The sequence below is a fragment of the Balaenoptera acutorostrata genome, chromosome 6 (assembly GCF_949987535.1).
Source record: "Balaenoptera acutorostrata chromosome 6, mBalAcu1.1, whole genome shotgun sequence".
Classification (NCBI taxonomy): Eukaryota; Metazoa; Chordata; class Mammalia; order Artiodactyla; family Balaenopteridae; genus Balaenoptera; species Balaenoptera acutorostrata.
The window spans coordinates 89212036-89230342 of NC_080069.1; the positions used below are offsets into that span (position 1 = coordinate 89212036).

Consider the following 18307-nt stretch of genomic DNA (forward strand, 5'->3'; position numbering starts at 1 on the left):
GCATAGGACCCCGAATAGCCTGTCTCCAGGAGATCTTTCATAAGTCTAATTTATTCCTAATAGAAATTGCAAGCTACTCAGTATGTTCTTGCAACCAAGAAACCTGTATTTCAGAGTCCCTTCCATCTTCTACTTTGTCAGAGAGCTTCTTATTTATAGATTTGCAAAAGAGTTATTTGTCTGGTGTTATAGTGATTATCTGATAATGATACGCTAAGTAGATTGCCATATAACATAAGAATGTTCCAAGGCATCTTGTTTGAGAGTCAGAGATTCTCCTATCTAATAATTAGAATTAAAATTTTTTGACTTCCTGTTTTGGGTGGTGATCTCCTTCAGTCTACTGTCTCTCATTTGTTTCTGCTTCGAGGACCTTGCCCTGTGCCTGCAATATACTCTTTTAAAATTGAATCATGGGGGTGTTGTTTCTGAGTTCTTCTATTTTTGAATAGTCAAAGAATCTGAGTCTAGAAGATGTGGTCGCCAGTGATGAAAATTATGTGGCTGGATTAATAGACTATGAATGGTGTGAAGACATTTCATCAACAGGTGTGGCTACTCCACAAACACCACAGGTTAGTTATTTTTATTACTGTTTAAAGTAGAATGTGTTATCTCAATTATAAAATATATCTAGGCTCTAACATAAGATCTAGTTTGTGCTTGCAAATTTAATGAATTCCTAAGCCATTGAAAATATTAATGGGAGATTGTTGGAATATAAATGAAAGGGAAGCCAATTATTTCCAAGTTGAAAAAAGCCAAGATTCCATTTTGGAGCACTTCACTGCTCTATTTTCCTTCCTTTCCCTCCCCTCCTCTTTAAAAAATGAGGTATAATTTACATGTCCCTGTTGCTGTACAAACTTATCAATACTTGATATTTTTTGTTGTTTAATATTTTCTAATCTGGCGAGTGTAAAGTGATAGCTCACTGTGGTTTTAATTTATACTTTTCTGATTATTTATGTATCTTTTCATATATTAATCAGCCAATGGTTTTTCCTGTTTTATGAAATGGCTTTTTTGGTGTCCTTTGCCTATTTTTCTGTTGGATTGTTTCTTTTTCCTTGGTGGTATTGAGGAAGTTCTTAATTTAATTTTAATTCTAATTCTTTGTTGGTTGTGTGTTGCAGGTATATTGTCTGAGTTTGTCACTTGTCTTTTTACTTTGATGGCAGAAGTCATTAATTTTAATGTTACGAGTTGTCAGTATTTTCCTTTATGGTTTCTAATTTTTGTGTATTTTAAAAGAAATCATTCTACAGATGGCATAAATGCATTCACATATATTGCTTCTAAAAGTTTTAAAGCTTTTCCTTTCACATTAAGTCTTTAGTCTGTGGAGAATTAATTCTCTTGTATGGTATGAGGAAGGGAATCAATTTTTCCCTCTTACAATCAGTTGCGCCAGCACCATTGACAAGTCCAGTCTTTCTGCACTGATCTACAATGGCACTTCTATCATATATCAAGTTGTTATATAAGTGTGTCTGCTTCTGAGAAATATTTTGTTTTATTGGTATATTTGTACGAATACCATATGTCTTATTTCTTTAGTTTTATAATATTTTTTTTATCTGGTTGGCCAATTTGCTCCCATCTTCTTCTTCTTTAAGAATGTCTATTCTTGCTCCTTTGCATTTCCATATACATTTTAGAATCATTTTGATAAATTTTACATACACTTAAAAATTGAAGTTACATTGACTCTAAGATTCAACTTGGGAAAAATTGAGGTCTGTATCCTCACATCCCCCTATCTGTAAACACAGTATACCTCTCTATTTATTAGGTTTTAGTTAATTGCTTTCAATAAAATTTTATAAATTTCTCTAAAATGATCTTACATATCTTTTACTAGATTTATTCCTGATTACTTTTGTTTTTTATTGCTATTGGGAATGGTAGGTTTTTTTAAATCACATTTTTAAACTGTCTGATACTGGTGTAAAGATATGAAACTGATTTTTGTGTATTGATCTTATATTCAACAACTTTCCTAAACTCTTTTAAATTCTTATAGTTTGTATATTCTTTTGAGTGTTGTAGAAAATTATATCATCTATGGATGACAGTTTCGTTACTTCCTTTCCAGTTCTCATGCCTTTAATATCTTTTTATTACTGCACTTAGTAGTCCTAGCAGTATAGTAAGCATTCTTCTGTTCTTCCCAATTGTAGAATGATGCTTCTAATATTTTATCATTCAATATGATGTTTGTTCTCTCTTTTTCCCTCCGCTTTCCTCTTCCCCCTCCTTGTTCTCCTTTCCCTTATCCTTCTTTTCCCTCTCTCCCCTCTGTGCCCCCCTACCCCATATTTTTCAGATTAAGACCTTTTTTTCATCTAGTCCTGGTTTGCTAAGATTTGTTTAAAAATTATGAATCTCTGTTGCAGAAAAACGGTTAGATAGAATTCATCTATTGAGATAATCATCTGGTTTTGTTCTTTCCATTTGTTGATGTAGTATATGTTATATTAATAGATTTGATGTTAAACCAATCTTGCATTCTTTAGATAAGCCCAGTTTGTCATGATGTATTACTGTCTTTTTTATACATTGCTGGGTTTAGTTTACTAACATTTTGTTTAGGTTTTTTGCTTCTATGTTCTTAAATAAGATTGGCCTATTCTTTCTTATCTGATTTTTTTTCTTTTGAAAACTTTAATTTTATTATTATTGATACATAAGTAATACATAGATACATTCATCTTGTAAAAAATTCAAACAATATGGAACTGCTGAATAAAGAGTGAAAGGCTTTCTTTTCCTGTTCTTGCATCCCATCCCATCTTATATTAATCGTATCTGATTGGCATTAAGATTGCCCATCCCATCTTATATTAATCGTATCTGATTGACATTAAGATTATAACTAGTCTTTGAAAATGACTTGGGACATATTCTTTCTTTTTTATTCTCTGGAATGGTTTTTAAGAGCTATTAATTATATTTTCCTTGAATGTATGATAGAACTTATTCTGTAACTATCTGGGCCTGGAATGTTTCTGTGAGAAGCTAGTCAACTACTGATTCAATTTCTTTTGTATTTATAGGACTACACAGTATTTCAATTTCTTTTCATCAGTTTGGTGAATTTTGTTTTTCTAGTGTCCATTTCATAGAAGTTTTAAAATGTTTTGGCATAAAATCAACAGGAGGATATTATGATCTTGCTAATATCTGTAGTATCTGTGTTTATGTCCCCCTTTTCATTGCTGAAGTGTATTTGTTTATTGCAGCTCTTTCATTTTTTGGATCAGTCTTACCAGAGTTTTGTCAATTTTATTAGTCTTTTCAAAGAATCAACTTCTGGCCTTATTGATTCTATTATATTTTAGTTTCCATTTTGTTATTTTCTGCCTTTATTTTTCTATTAGACCAATCTTATTAAATTCTGTTGTTAAATCTTCTACGTCCATACTAATATTTTGTCTGCTTGACCCATAAATTTATCTGCTTGAGAGTGGGATATGTTAAAAATCTTCTAATGGGATGGTAGTTTGTCATTTTCTTCTTGTAGTTCTATTTTTGCTTCATATATATATGTACAAAGCTATATAATTAGCATACAAGTTTAGAATTTTTATTCTGGTGAATTGAACCTTTTATCATTTATAGTGATCCTCTTTATTACTAGTTATGTGTTTCTCCTTGAAGTCTATTTGTTTCTCTGATATTAAGATAGCTATATTGATTTTTTTGGTTGTTATTTGCTTGGTTTATATTTTTTTATCTTTTTATTTTCAGCCTTTCATGCCCTTATATTTTAGGTATCTCTTTTTTTTTTTAAAGATTTTAAATGACTTTTTTGAAGTATAGTTGATTTACAATGTTATGTTAATTTCTGCTGCACAGCAAAGTGATTCAGTTATACATACACACATTCTTTTTCAGATTCTTTTCCATTATGGTTTATCACAGGATATTGAATATAGTTCCCTTTGCTATACAGTAGGACCTTGTTGTTTATCCATTCTATATATAATAGTTTACATCTGCTAATCCCAAACTCCCAATCCATCCCTCCTCCACTCCCCCTAGGTATATCTCTTAAAAAACAACATATAGCTAGATTTGGTATGCAAACTGAAAATCTTTGTCTTTCAAGTGAGAGCTTACCAAATTTACATTTATTTTGGTTACTAATGTTCTTATTGTGTATCTGCCGTCTTATTTTGTGCTTTCTATTTGTCCCACTTTTTCTGTATTTTTTTCCTATATTTCTTGTTTCTTATGTCAATTTTTCCCTTCATTCCATTGGTTTCTATTTTATTTTAATATTTACTCTAATCTTTTAACATGCTATTTAACTTAACCAAATAACAAGTTAATCTGTATCTTTACTTTTCTTCTAAACATATGAAATCCTTAGAACACTAATCTCTGATCACCCTCTCTTAGATTACTAAATACTGTTGATATGTCAGTATTTTAGCTATCTATTTTTTTTAGTTTTTTGTTTTGAAATCTTTATGTATTCACAGAAAGTTACAAAAGTAGTAAACGGAGGTCTCTTGGACCTTTCACTCATTTTTCTCCACTAGTTACATCTTTTTTTTTTTTGAAAAATGTATTTTATTTATTTATTTATTTTTTGGCTGCGTTGGGTATTCATTGCTGTGCATGGGCTTTCTCTAATTGAGGTGAGCGGGGGCTACTCTTTGTTGCAGTGCACGGGCTTCTCATCGCGGTGGCTTCTCTTGTTGCAGAGCACAGGCTCTAGGCGCGTGGCCTTCAGTAGTTGTGGCACATGGGCTCAGTAGTTGTGGCTCGTGGGTTCTAGAGCACAGGCTCAGAAATTGTGGCACATGGGCTTAGTTGCTCCGCAGCATGTGGGATCTTCCTGGACCAGGGCTCGAACCCGTGTGCCCTGCATTGGCAGGCAGATTCTTAACCACTGAGCCACCAGGGAAGCCCCAGTAGTTACATCTTGCATAACTGTGGTACAATTTTTTTTAGCTCTATACATTTTTAACTTCATAAATTGCGTATTATTTTTAGAATGTATACTATCAGTATTTATTTGATTGACTCACATTTTCTTTTGTTTACTTACCCTTCTTATCTCTCAAACCTTCATTCTAAAATTATTTTTCTTCTTCCTGGAGTACATCCTTTAAAAATTCCTTTAGTGGAAGTCACAGTTGATGGCAAACACTCTTTCTAAATTGGCTAAAATTGTCTTTATTTCACTTATATTTTTAGAATGTAGTTTCCTTGTGTATTGATTTCTAGTTTATCAGTTATTTTACGCTCTGCAGTTTGAAGATATTATTCCACTCTCTTCTTGCTTCTGTTGCTACCATTGAGAAATCTCTGTCAGTCAGGTTCCTTTCTAGTTAGTCTTCTCCCTGGCTCTTTTTAGGGTTTTCTCTTTGTTTTTGGTGTTCTGCAGTCTCATTGTTAGGGTTACTGTCTCTGTGGGTAGTATCCTCTAGAGTTGTACAGCCTAGTAAATACAGATATGGATTTCTTTTTATTTATCTTGTTTATGATTCATTGTGTTTCCTGTATTTGAGGATTTGTATCTTCAATCAATTTCCTTGAATAATTGCTGCTTTTTCATCGTCTTTATTATCTATCTCTGGAACTTAGAATAGGCATATGTTAGACCATCAAATTTCATTTTCCATTTATTTTAAACTCTCTTTCATATATCCCATATCTTTCTCTCTGGACTGCATTCTAGATCATTTCAGATTTATTTCACATTCACGTTCTTTTTTTCATTTCTATCTAATCTGTTATTTGACATGTCTATTGAATTTTTCATTTTTATCATTATGTTTTTTATTTCTAGAGATTTTTATTCTTTTTCAAAACTGCTTTAATATTCCTCTTTTCATGTTTTCAATTTCTTTTATTATTTTAAACATATGAACATATTTATATTCTCTACTTGGTAATTTCAATATCTGACATCTTTATGGGTCTGATCCTTTTGTTTATTTTTTTCTGCTGACTTTTGCTCATGGTGTTTGTATCATTTGGCTTTTTTTTTTTTTTTAATAGGCTCATTTTTCTTGGAACTCTGTGGGAATGCTTCGAAGCTTGGATTAAGGGTTGAGGTCTTGGGTTGTGTTGGATTGAAGCTTTTCTTTCAGCTAGGAATTGTGTTTGCTTCTGTCACGTCACATTCCTGGAACACAACCAGTTTAGGACTAGGACTACTTTAAATCAAATTCTAGGCTTGAAATTTCTGGAGATCATGCAGGTAGTATGAATTTGGGCTCCAAACCTGTGTGAAGACTGTCCTGTGGCTACTTAAAAGTTATTAAAGGAAACTCTCTTTTCTCCTCCAGAGCCATGGCCAGGACAGACACGTTTTCTTGCCGAGTCCTTTGCAGGGCAGGTTTATATTTAATTCACCCTTTCATTTTAGTTATAGCCCCTCCTGGCTTTACATGGGAGCTTTGGCTCTAATTTAGCACCATGCGTGGGTCTAATCTACTCCTACTGTAGATTATACGAGAGAGTAGGTAGATGCCCTTAGGGCAGCGGACAGTTTCAGCCTTGATTACATCTCTGAATTCCTGCTCCTGTTTTTAGTTTGGCCTCTGAGGATTTTCCTATCTTTTTTGCAAGCTCGACCATAAATTTAAAAGGATTAAAATATATTTTCTATCCAACATTTCTGTTAGAGTATTTTAACATGGTTTTTCTGAGCCGGTCATTGACTAGAGTTTTATTTCTTGTTACATAGTAGAGACAAACTGGCAGTCTAGGTATGGGAAGCAATTCTTAGGGATTTATATGTGCCCATCTTCAATTGCCTAGAATCTGGGTATGTTTGATGAAATACGGCCCGAAACATGTTGAAAATTACCTGTCAATAGAACAGCCTAAAGTGATCTACATGTACTAAAGAGAACTGAATATACATTTTCAAATTTCCTGGTATTGCCCATAATATCCTTTTGATAGTGTTTCATTTTAATAAAAATGGTGCAAGGTAATTTGCAAATGATTAAGGCATGTTGTAAAGAAATTGACTTTTCTTCTTCGGTGTGCTTTATCCAGTAACTTTTATTTTCCAGTTTGCCAAGCATTGGACAGAGTCAAATGGTCTGGAATCTAAATCATTAACTCCAGTATTATGCACAGCATCTGCCAGTAAATTAAAGAACAAAGAGAATGTATATACTCCTAAGTCTGCTGTAAAGAATGACGAGTGCTTTTCATTTCCTGAGCCAAAGACTCCAGTTAATAAGAACCAGCATAAAAGAGAAATACTCACTACACCAAATCATTACAGTACACCCTCAAAAGGTATTTGCTGTGTAGATTAAGCAGTGGTAAAACATCTTGAAATTCCTTCTTCTTATCATGCTAAATAAACATATAGCAGGTCAGAAATGGCTAGCAATGCTCTCAGGAATTGCTAGGAGAAGCCAGGCTGCTTTTTAAGCGTATGTTATTTGCATTAGTTGAAATGAAAGCATATTAATCACCTTCGAATTTTTTGTATACTCTCAGTATACAAAGATGAAAACTGTTTTCATAGATATTGTTGATTAATTTTATTTTCTTGTTCTTATGGAACCAGTGAGAGTAATGCTGTATGGTCATAGAGAGTAATGCTGTATGGTCAAACAAAACAAAACCCCCGATCTGTTTTTAAAAGCTTGGAATCTTATATTTATTATGAAGTGAATATTATTATCTCTAATTGGTATACTTTTAGATCATGAACAAAAAGTTAACTAATGAGTAGTAGCCAGATTTGTTAATGCAGGTTTGTCACAAACTATCTGAGATACAAATACTAGAATAAAACACCAAATTTTGGAATAGGGAATATAAAAATAACCAAAGCTTACAACCTCTTTAATAACTTTCGTCAGCTTTCACAGGGGACTATTCTCTTTGCCTGATAGGAGTTGAAAGGGCTATGAATTGAGTTAACACCTCTCAGTAATATATTCATTAAAGGCATAAATACAGATTGACTTTTATTTATAGAAAGGAGAATCAGTAATCATGAAATATTATTTATGTGATCTATTTAGATTTTTCATATGATATTTATGATAAAATCATAAGCACGGCCTCAGTTTTACAGTGAAGAAAAAGAAGAGCCACACATGTAAAGCAAAATGATTTTGTTTTTATTATAAATCATCTGGAAACATTTCTTTAAAGAATTAGAGCCTTAACATCACTGGGCAAGTGATTACAATATTTCTGAGCCAATGAATGAAGTGATATATGCATTATTGATGGAAAATTTGAAACTATAGCATGTCAGCTACATATGGTTTGTGTTTGTTGTTTTTCTAATAGCTAGAAACCAGTGCCTGAAAGACACCCCAGTTAAAATGCCGGTAAATTCAGCAGGAACAGAGAAGTTAATAACAGGTGTCATTAGCCCTGAGAGGCGGTAAGTGTTCAGTTTTGTATAGCTGGTTTAGTATATGTAACCAGATTTCCTTTTTTCATATATGATAAACCCAATTAAGGTAAACCATCATGTAGATTCTGTCAGGGACTGTAGGAATGTCTGTATGAACGTGGTCTGTGGCCATTACTGAGGCTGTTGGCACTGCCTTTCTCAGGGTGGAATTGTGAGACTCATCAGCAGTACGACTGGCACCTTAACTTAAAATACAGTTCCTGTGCTGAGGCCCATCTTTCCGTACACTTCTGCCAGTGGAGTATAGACATCCACTAACAAACAGCAGTCACTCAAATAGTAAAGATCCTAAAGGGTGCTTCAGATAAAGCCCATTCCTCTTGTACAAACAGGTCTGCAGCATAGGTGACCTTTCATTATCTTTTATAGCTATTTTTTTGAGCAGGCTCCATTTTGAGGATAATTGGGAGAATTAGAATGTGAACTAGATATTAGATGCTATGGCATTATTATTAATTTTCTTGATATCATAATGATATTGTGGTTATGTAGGAAGATGTCCTTATTCACTGGAGATGTATGCTGAAGTGTTTCAGAGTAAAGGGTTGTAATTTTTTTTTTTTTAATATTCATTCATTCATTCATTCTGTGCCAGGTCTTAGTTGCAGCACGCGGGATCTTTAGTTGCGGTGTGTGGGATCTTTAGGTTGCGGCATGCAGACTCTTAGTTGCGGTGTATGGACTCTTAGCTGTGGCATGCAGACTCTTAGTTGCAGCAGGCGAAGTCTTAGTTGCCGCATGCATGTGGGATCTAGTTCCCCGACCAAGGATTGAACCCAGGCCCCCTGCATTGGGAGCACGTAGTCTTGCCCACTGGATCACCAGGGAAGTCCCAAGGGTTGTGATATCTTCAGATGGATTACTTTGATGTACATATTTTTAATGTACTTATTATATATATGTAGAGAAAGCAAATGTGGCAAAATATTAACAATTGTTGACTCTAGAAGGATATGTGGATGGTTATTATACTTTTTGTTCAACTTTTCTATATATTTGACACTAAAAAAAAGGTAGGGGAAAAATAGTTTTGGCAGTTGACTTGGGGGAAAGGTGATAGCTACATTTCAGTGGGAGATGGCTTTCATGCTCCCTGAGGAAGAGTAAGATGGCTTGGCCCAGGCATACCTGAATGAGGTGCACCTAACAGCCAGGACAAATGCACCTCTGTGAGGGACCCAACAGGCAGGAAGTCCAACTCTTACTCGTGGGTTCATTGGTTTTTTTTTTTAAGGTGTCGTTCAGTGGAACTCAACCTTAACCAAGTACATGTAGAGAATACTCCAAAAAGAAAAGGAACCAAAGTGTTTGGGAGTCTTGAGAAGGGGTTGGATAAGGTTATCACTGTGCTTACCAGGAGCAAAAGGAAGGGCTCGGCCAAAGATGGGCCAAGAAGACTAAAGGTAAGTGGACTGGAATTCTTTAATATGGATTTTAGAAGCTGACTGCTAACTGGACTACTTTTTTTTTTTTAAAGGGAAGTACTGAATGAATGAATTGATTAGTATTTTTAATTTATTTATTCATCCATTTAGCTAATACATATTTTTTGAGCACCTAAAGTATACATGTTACTATGCAGTGGGCTTTGAGAATGCAGAGGTAAATTAGATACAGTTGCTCCTTTGGAGGAACAAATAACTAAAATTCAAATATTAAAGTTCACATAGGGGGATTAGTCACAGAGGCAAAAGAGGAGGTGGGGAAGCATGGGGCATATATAAGGAACTGCCTTAAGGATGGGGGCTTGAGGTCAGTTGTCCTATCTCTGGTACATAGGAGAGTCCCTGACACATGGGTACCTTTGTAGGCCCTCACGAAATATCTGAATGCATGGGAAGTTAATTTGAACCTTGAGTGTGGTGTGTGTGAGGAAAATAGCAACAGGTCAGGAAAATAGGCTGGCTAAGATGTTTGGACCTTACTTGACAGACTTATTATGTTTTTAGAGCATGTTTAATGTGTCAGTGGTGTGGACAGTATATTTGGTGGGGATAGGAAAAGAAAAAGAAGTGATTAATAGATATAAGGTACTTCTTACTCTCTTGGATTCTCTCTGAGCATTCATTCAAATATCTAATGAATGACATTTTTGTTTGGGGGAAGTAAGAGATGAAGGGAAGAATAAGACACAGCTCATGTCTTTGAGGAACTCATAGAGTGGCAGTGAAAACAGGCAGGGATGTTGCTCTGATCCACAGCGCTTATTGCTGTAATAAAAACATGTTCCAAGAGGTGTGGGGCCCAGAGGAGGGAAGAGCAGATGGTGGTGTTCCCCATGATGTGGGGACTGGGTCTGTGTTTATATTTTGCACTGAGAGTCTCATTTTGAGCAAATCTGGGCAGGTTTGGGGGAAGAAAAATGCTGAGCTGCTGGGTGGAAGGGTGCTTCAGGGGAGAATGTTCTGAGATCCCATTTATGTCCTGTCTTAAAGTGAGAGAAGATAGGACTTCTCCATTAGTATTTGTTGCCTTGTTGAACTTACATAATGCACTGGAGTTTTATGTTGCTTATGGCTGTTTATTAGGCATATTTTATCTTTTTATTCTAAGAATTCTCTAGTTGGAGACAGTTGTGAGGTATTTCAAACCCTGATGTTGGGATTATGAAAATCATGGTGTCATTTCTCTGAAAATATTAAATAAAATTAAGGAAACTTATCCAGTTATATACATTATTGAAAAGCTCAGTGGTTATCAGATACTAATAGATGATATTCTAAAAATGTTCACCAATGTAAATTATTTGGAACTTGAATGCATTTTTCAGTAGGAATTGCTGTGATATTAATTGGCTTTCTAGATATTTCCCAGTACTTCCAGGATGTAGGAGAAAAATCACAAGATTGGGAATGAGAAGCCTGGGTTGTAGCCTCAGCTTCATACAGTGTAGCTTATATAAGTCATTTTATCTCTGACTATCTCAATTTTTTTATTTGTAAAAACTGGAGATAATGTCTATCCTGGCAGCTTCACAGAGCTGGGATATATAAATGAGACTGTCTGTATGAGATGCTATATTGCATATGAAATGCTTTCTAAATATAAGGTGTTCCAGTGTCAAGTATCATTATTATTGTCATTGTTGAGCATTTTAACCCCAATGTAGCAGAACCACAGTTGTAATTAGCACACCCCTAAGATCTGAAGCTTTATCTAACTTTGGATCTTTAACCCTTTCTAATGTTTTAAGTTTTTCAGAACTGAAGGACTTACTTTAGGAGATTATCCTCATTTTCCACCTAGTTCTTTTCTTTTCTTTTCTTTCTTTCTTTATTTTTGGCTGCATTGGGTCTTTGTTGCTGCGTGCGGGCTTTTTCTCCAGTTGCGGAGAGCGGGGGCTACTCTGCGTTGTGGTGCACGGGCTTCTCATTGAGGTGGCTTCTGTTTGTTGCGGAGCACAGGCTCTAAGCGCGTGGGCTTCAGTAGTTGCAGCACGCGGGCTCAGTAGTTGTGGCTCGCGGGCTCTAGAGCGTAGGCTCAGTAGTTTTGGCGCACGGGCTTAGTTGCTCTGCAGCATGTGGTATCTTCCCGGACCAGGGCTCGAACCTGTGTCCCCTGCATTGGCAGGTGGATTCTTAACCACTGAGCCACCAGAGAAGTCCACACCTAGTTCTTAAATTAAAAAATTATAAACTTACAGAAAAGTTAAAAGGATGGTACAAAGGGACTTCCTTGTCTGTTCAGTGGTTAAGACTCCGCGCTTCCACTGCAGGGAGCATGGGTTTGATCCCTGGTTGGGGAGCTAAGATCTCGCATGCTACATGGTGCGGCCAAAAAGAAAAAAAGATGGTACAAAGAACACCTTAATTTTTTAAGATAGCGAATCATATGTAGTTAAGCCCTCTTTTAGGAAGCAATCTATAAAAATCTGAAATTTAAATAGATAAAATAGGATTATTTCTTTATTTTACAAAGGAATCACCTGAATTGTGATTTGAAAGTGTTCAGTTTGTTATTATCTTGAAAAAGCCAATCTAATTTGGTGAAAAAGTCCTGGATTGGAAGCCAAGAGACAGAGGGGCCTGTCATAGCTATGCCACTTGTTCGTTTTATAACTTGAAGCTGAGGTTCCTGAACTCTAGTCATTTGACAGTCACCTTCATGTCGGCATATCAGCATATCGTCTGCACTGTTATTTATCTGGTACTTTCTTTATGTGATGCATTTTAAAAGCAGATTTATAGAGGTATAATTGACATGCAATAATCTGCATATATTAAAAATGTACAATTAATATACTTTGGCATTATATATGTACCTGTGAAACCACCACCACAATCAAGATGACTAACTTTATTTATCTATCTATCTATCTATTTATTTATTTTTGGTTGTGTTGGGTCTTCGTTGCTGCGTGCAGGCTTTCTCTAGTTGCGGCGAGCGGGGGCTACTCTTTGTTGCGGTGCACGGGCTTCTCATTGCGGTGGCTTCTCTTGTTGTGGAGCACAGGCTCTAGGTGCACGGGCTTCAGTAGTTGTGGCACGTGGGCTCAGTAGTTGTGGCTCCCGGGCTCTAGAGCGCAGGCTCAGTAGTTGTGGCACGCGAGTTTAGTTGCTCCGCGGCATGTGGGATCTTCTTGGACCAGGGCTCGAACCCGTGTCCTCTGCATTGGCAGGCAGATTCTTTTTTTTTTTTTTTAAAGAGATTTATTTATTTTTATTTATTTATTTTTGGCTGTGTTGGGTCTTCACTGCTGCGCATGGGCTTTCTCTAGTTGCGGCGAGTGGGGGCCACTCTTCATTGTGGTGCGCGGGCTTCTCATTGCAGTGGCCTCTCTTGTTGCGGAGCACAGGCTCCAGGCGCGCGGGCTTCAGCAGTTGTGGCATGCAGGCTCAGTAGTTGTGGCTCACGGGCTCTAGAGCACAGGCTCAATAGTTGTAGCGCACAAGCCTAGTTGCTCTGCAGCATGTGGGTTCCTCCCAGACCAGGGCCCGAACCCGTGTCCCCCGCATTGGCAGGCGGACTCTCCACCACTGCGCCACCAGGGAAGCCCCAAGATGGCTAACTTTTTAAAAACTTGTATTTATTTAAAAGGAAACCATATGTCATTAGTTTTTCTAATCATATTTTGCTAAATCTGATTGGAACAAATATATAAATATTAAAATAGAAGTATTTATCCATGTACCACTTAGAGTTATATTGTAGAACTCCAGTTATTATTTTTATCACATTTTGGGAAACCCCATCTTAAGAAACTTATAGCTCTTCTTTGGGTCATAGGTTCTTAATGTGAAAAGTAAGGTAGTTGGGTCTTTTCTAACTTCAGCATTTTGTTATTTATAAAAAGAACTGAAATCTGAAAGACATAGAAAGTATAATTTTGTTTGACAGTGAAGGTACTGCTAGAAAGGTAGGGATTTTTTTCTGTCTCCAAAACCTATTAAAACAGTGCCTGGGGAAGTTCCCTGGTGTAGTGGTTAGGATTCCGGGCTTTCGCTGCTGTGTCCCGGATTCAGTCCCTGGTGGGGGAACTGAGATCTCCCGTAAGCCGCATTGTGTGGCCAAATAATAATAATAATAATAATTTTAAAAATTAAAATTAAAAAATAAAACAGTGCCTGGCACCTAGTAAGCCATCAATAAATAGTTGTTGAATGAATGGATGGATAGATACTAATTAAGAATGAAGTTATTTCTGGACTTCCCTGGTGGTGCAATGGTTAAGAATCTGCCTGCCAATGCAGGGGACACGGGTTCAAGCCCTGGTCCGGGAAGATGCCACATGCTGTGGAGCAACTAAGCCTGTGCACCATAGCTACTGAGCCTGCGCTCTAGAGCCACAACTAATGAGCCTGCGTGCCACAACTACTGAAGCCCACACGCCTAGGGTCCGTGCTCTGCAACAAAGAGAAGCCACCGCAATGAGAAGTCCGCACACCGCAACAAAGAGTAGCCCCCGCTCGCCGCAACTAGAGAAAGCCCGCACGCAGCAACGAAGACCCAACTCAGCCAAAAATTAATTAATTAATTAATTAATTAAAAAAAGAAATTATTTCTGAGAATTATGCTGTTAGTGAATGAGAAAAAAATAACTTGACATTACTTTTTTAAAGGGATACTTGTTATATTCATTCCTTCATAGAATTGTCATAGAATCACCTCCTGGGATTCTGTAAAATTCCTTAAATGATCAAGAAAGAATTAAGGAAACACATGCAACTATATACAAGCGAAATTTTCTAGGCCATTTGTTTTCTCACAGTTTACATTTCAGGAATCTTTATCACCAAGTAGGAAGGGGGAGATAGGTAGAGCTCAAAGAGATAGACATTATTTAATATTTATTTACTTATTAAAAAATTGGTAGGAGAGGAAGATGCAAATATAAAAAGGGTGATATGGATGCAGTTACTAATAAACGTGATTTCTCCAAGCTTTCCCAGTGCCATCTCAATCCAACTTACCAAGAGTTGGTTGTAAATTCTTTCAGTGTTTTTCTTGAAATGTTTCCACTTGAAACGGTACTATGTTGAGGAGTTTGGGATCTCTAAATGAGGTAGGATGGTCTTTGTGTTGATGTAAAGATTTACTTCTTAACCTCTTCTTTTTCTTTTCTAAGCCTCACTATAACGTGACTACAACCAGATTAGTGAATCCAGATCAACTCTTGAATGAAATAATGTCTATTCTTCCAAAGAAGCACGTTGACTTTGTACAAAAGGGGTAAGAAGCACACTTGAATCTGTTACTTGACGTCTTTTGAACTTTGAGAAAACATAGGTTGATTCCCCTCTCAACCTATGTTTTTAATATAATTAAAAAATTATAAATTGTTTAACATAATTAAAAAATATATTTCTCTCGCCTCATTTTTTCAAAAAGCTTTTATGGTAGTGTCTGTGTTCATAATTTATTCTCTTTTGTTTTATATGAGCTATAGAAGTTTTTTAAGTGCCCATATTGTCACCACTTTCAAAGTTAGACTTTTCAAAATAGGAAAATCTGAACTTCTTCCAGTTTCTTTTGCATCTTCTATTTTTCTTTGATGTTCTGCTTTACAATAATATTTATAAGTTGTAATCTAAATTTATGAGACACCTCAAACAAATCAAGGATATATATAGACTCCTTCTCTTTATGACGTTCTATGTGACAGAACTGGTTTTCAGTACTTCAGAAAATTATTTCACCTTAGCTGTTTCCCACTGTTGAGTGAACTGCCATTCAAAGCCTCCTTGGTCACAATCTCATGGTCTGGACAGCCAGACCTCTTCTGGTTGCTTAAGATGTTCATATTTCTAAACATTTCCACTTAGTTATGTCTCTTTAAAATTTCATTATTAAAGCACTAACAAGAAGAGCCACTGATAGATTAACAAAAACATTTAATTGGAACAGTCAGTATAGAGTAAGATTTTAAGAAACAATCTTTTGCAAAAGTAATTTTACTTTTCATTATCTCTAAATGTTGGCAAGCGCTCTTATGTGAACCCTGGCTTTCTTCTTTAGGTATCATTATATCACATCTAACTCTGACCTGTTCTTCATGCTTGGGGTTTATCCACAGCGTTAGAACCTCTCACCAAATCTGTGTTAGAAAGCTTTCGATTATTTTTCCTTCAGCGTATGATCTATCAGATCGGTAACTGGCTATTCACCAGTAATCTGTTCCTCGAACTTCCTGATCCACCCGAAGATCTGCCTTTATCCTTCTTTTTTCTTTTTCCCTTCTCTGTTTGTTTTTACCTTCTTTGTGACAAAGCAGAATAACAAAAGCTAAATTTTTCAGTGGTGTGGTGTCACTAATCTCAGTTATATTCCATTACTATCTTTTTCCAATGAGGAAAAATCACTTTTTATCTTTGATATGACTAAATTGCTCTATGCTTCATCTTCCCATCAGGAACCTTAACTACAGGGTTTACCTTAACGGCATTTCTGATAGCAACTGCTTATTTTTAATAGATCAAGCCCCAAAGGACAAAACTAAGTTAGTAAGAAAAAGAATGATATTTTAATACACCTTGTAATACGTAACAGATACAAGTAGTTTCTCCCCATTTACGTGGAACAGTGCCTAATCGTGTGCCCCTAAATATTTAGGGAACTGAAATTTAGAATTGATCCTATTGTTTATTGTTTGTATTTATATATTGAAGATCAGTAAGACAATTAAATAAAACTAAAATATAATGTAAACAAATTAAAAGTTGATTTACATGAATTCAATTTATGCAACTTTGCAGGAACCATACCTGTTTCTTAAGATGTGTGGAAGGCTTCATATAGACAGGGCCTTTCCATTATCAGAGTAGTTAATGTGACAGTTCTAATTATATATGCCATATGTTTCAACCATGGGAATGTACTGTCTCATTGGACTTTCTTTTATAACTCTGCCCTAAAGTGTTGTAATGATCATAACCTCTTATTACTACTAGAAAAACCTCAGAAACATGCGTCCTACCGACAGGTTGCTGGCTTCAGCTTTATTTATATGAAAGACAGACGTTTCTGATGAAGTGCACAAAATAAAATATTCTTAATCTTCCCTCTGCTTTCCTTTGTTGTGAACATTGTGGAAATGGCCTAATGTTCACAGATTACACCATTGAAAGACTTGCATAAAGGATGCCGGAAGATTTCTTAAGCATGAATGGCATGTATAGCTATGAAAAAAGGGCTTTTCTTTGGAGCAAGGGAGAATTCTGGTAAAACCTTTTCATCTGTATTCTTTTTTGAGATCCTGGTTAGCTTTTGGGAAAACACCAGTCATACTCCATCACTAAAGCATATCTAGGTCATCTGGAAACTGTAAGCAGGACTATATTGCTTAATACGAAATAATGGTTCATTTTCCCCACTGGCCTCCTAGAGGCTTATAGAAATCTATTGTATTATACAGAATATTCATGGTTCTCCTGCTAACTAGCTTCTTATCTTGTTTTTCACAGCTATACACTGAAGTGTCAAACACAGTCAGATTTTGGCAAAGTGACAATGCAGTTTGAGCTAGAAGTGTGCCAGCTTCAGAAACCCGACGTGGTGGGTATCAGGAGGCAGCGGCTTAAGGGTGATGCCTGGGTTTACAAGAGATTAGTGGAAGACATCCTGTCTAGCTGCAAGGTTTAATTGATGAATGGTTTCCATCCTGCCTGATGAGTATGGGTGTGATACAGCCTACATGGAACCTGGTGTGATGGGTTTGATTTTTAAAGTCCTCTGGAACTGCGAACTCGTTTCTAAAGAGCTATCTTAAAGACCAATATCTTTTTGTTTTTAAACAAAAGATATTGTTTCGTGGATGAATCTAAGGCAAGCCCCTCTGTCATTATCTCTTACTGTCTTTTTTAATCATGTGCTTTGTATATTAATAACTGTTGACTTTCTTAGATTCACTTCCATACATGAATGTAAGCTCTTAAGTATGTCTCCTTTTAATGTGTAATTTCTTTCTGAAATAAAACCGTTTGTGAATATAGCAGGCTTCTCCTCTTCTTTGTATTTGATTTTGATCCAAATAAAACCTCAAATGGCTTCTTGACTATTAAGTAGAGACTATTTGGAGTATGTTTTATCTGTTATCAAATATGCCTTGGGTAGAAAAACAGATAATAATTCATTTGCATAATTTTTTCCTGTCTCTGATTTAAGTAGGATTTATTGAGATCGTTAACTAAGTCACAGCTGTGGTTACCAGTGTTAAACAACACATTTAATATGTTGAATAAAAGAGTATTGACTTCAGTATGTATGTTCGGTCAACAGTGATAACTATCTGGACTATGAACCCCCATGAAATGTTACTTTATAGTAATTTTGCATTAAGACTCAGCGTTGGCCTCAAATTTGTACTTTTATTTCACTTTATTGGTCTCTAAAGGCCGGCGCTCAAGTTACATTTGTATGGATTTTACAAATTAAACTAGTTGGAGAAAAAAA

The 18307-nt window shown here is 35.9% G+C and overlaps 1 protein-coding gene across 6 annotated transcripts in view; it reads left to right on the top strand.

Moving 5' to 3' along the window:
- Positions 1 to 17846, top strand: part of MELK (maternal embryonic leucine zipper kinase) — an 82607-nt gene extending 64761 nt beyond the window's left edge. For all 6 annotated transcript variants that reach the window (XM_057547557.1, XM_007197008.3, XM_007197002.2 and 3 more), the window contains 6 exons: positions 453 to 575; positions 7044 to 7275; positions 8290 to 8386; positions 9654 to 9822; positions 14985 to 15088; positions 17320 to 17846. In XM_057547557.1, coding sequence (XP_057403540.1) covers positions 453 to 575; positions 7044 to 7275; positions 8290 to 8386; positions 9654 to 9822; positions 14985 to 15088; positions 17320 to 17497 — 903 coding nt within the window. In that variant the 3' untranslated portion in view covers positions 17498 to 17846. The remainder of the gene's footprint in view (positions 1 to 452; positions 576 to 7043; positions 7276 to 8289; positions 8387 to 9653; positions 9823 to 14984; positions 15089 to 17319) is intronic.
- Positions 17847 to 18307: the final 461 nt, after the last annotated feature.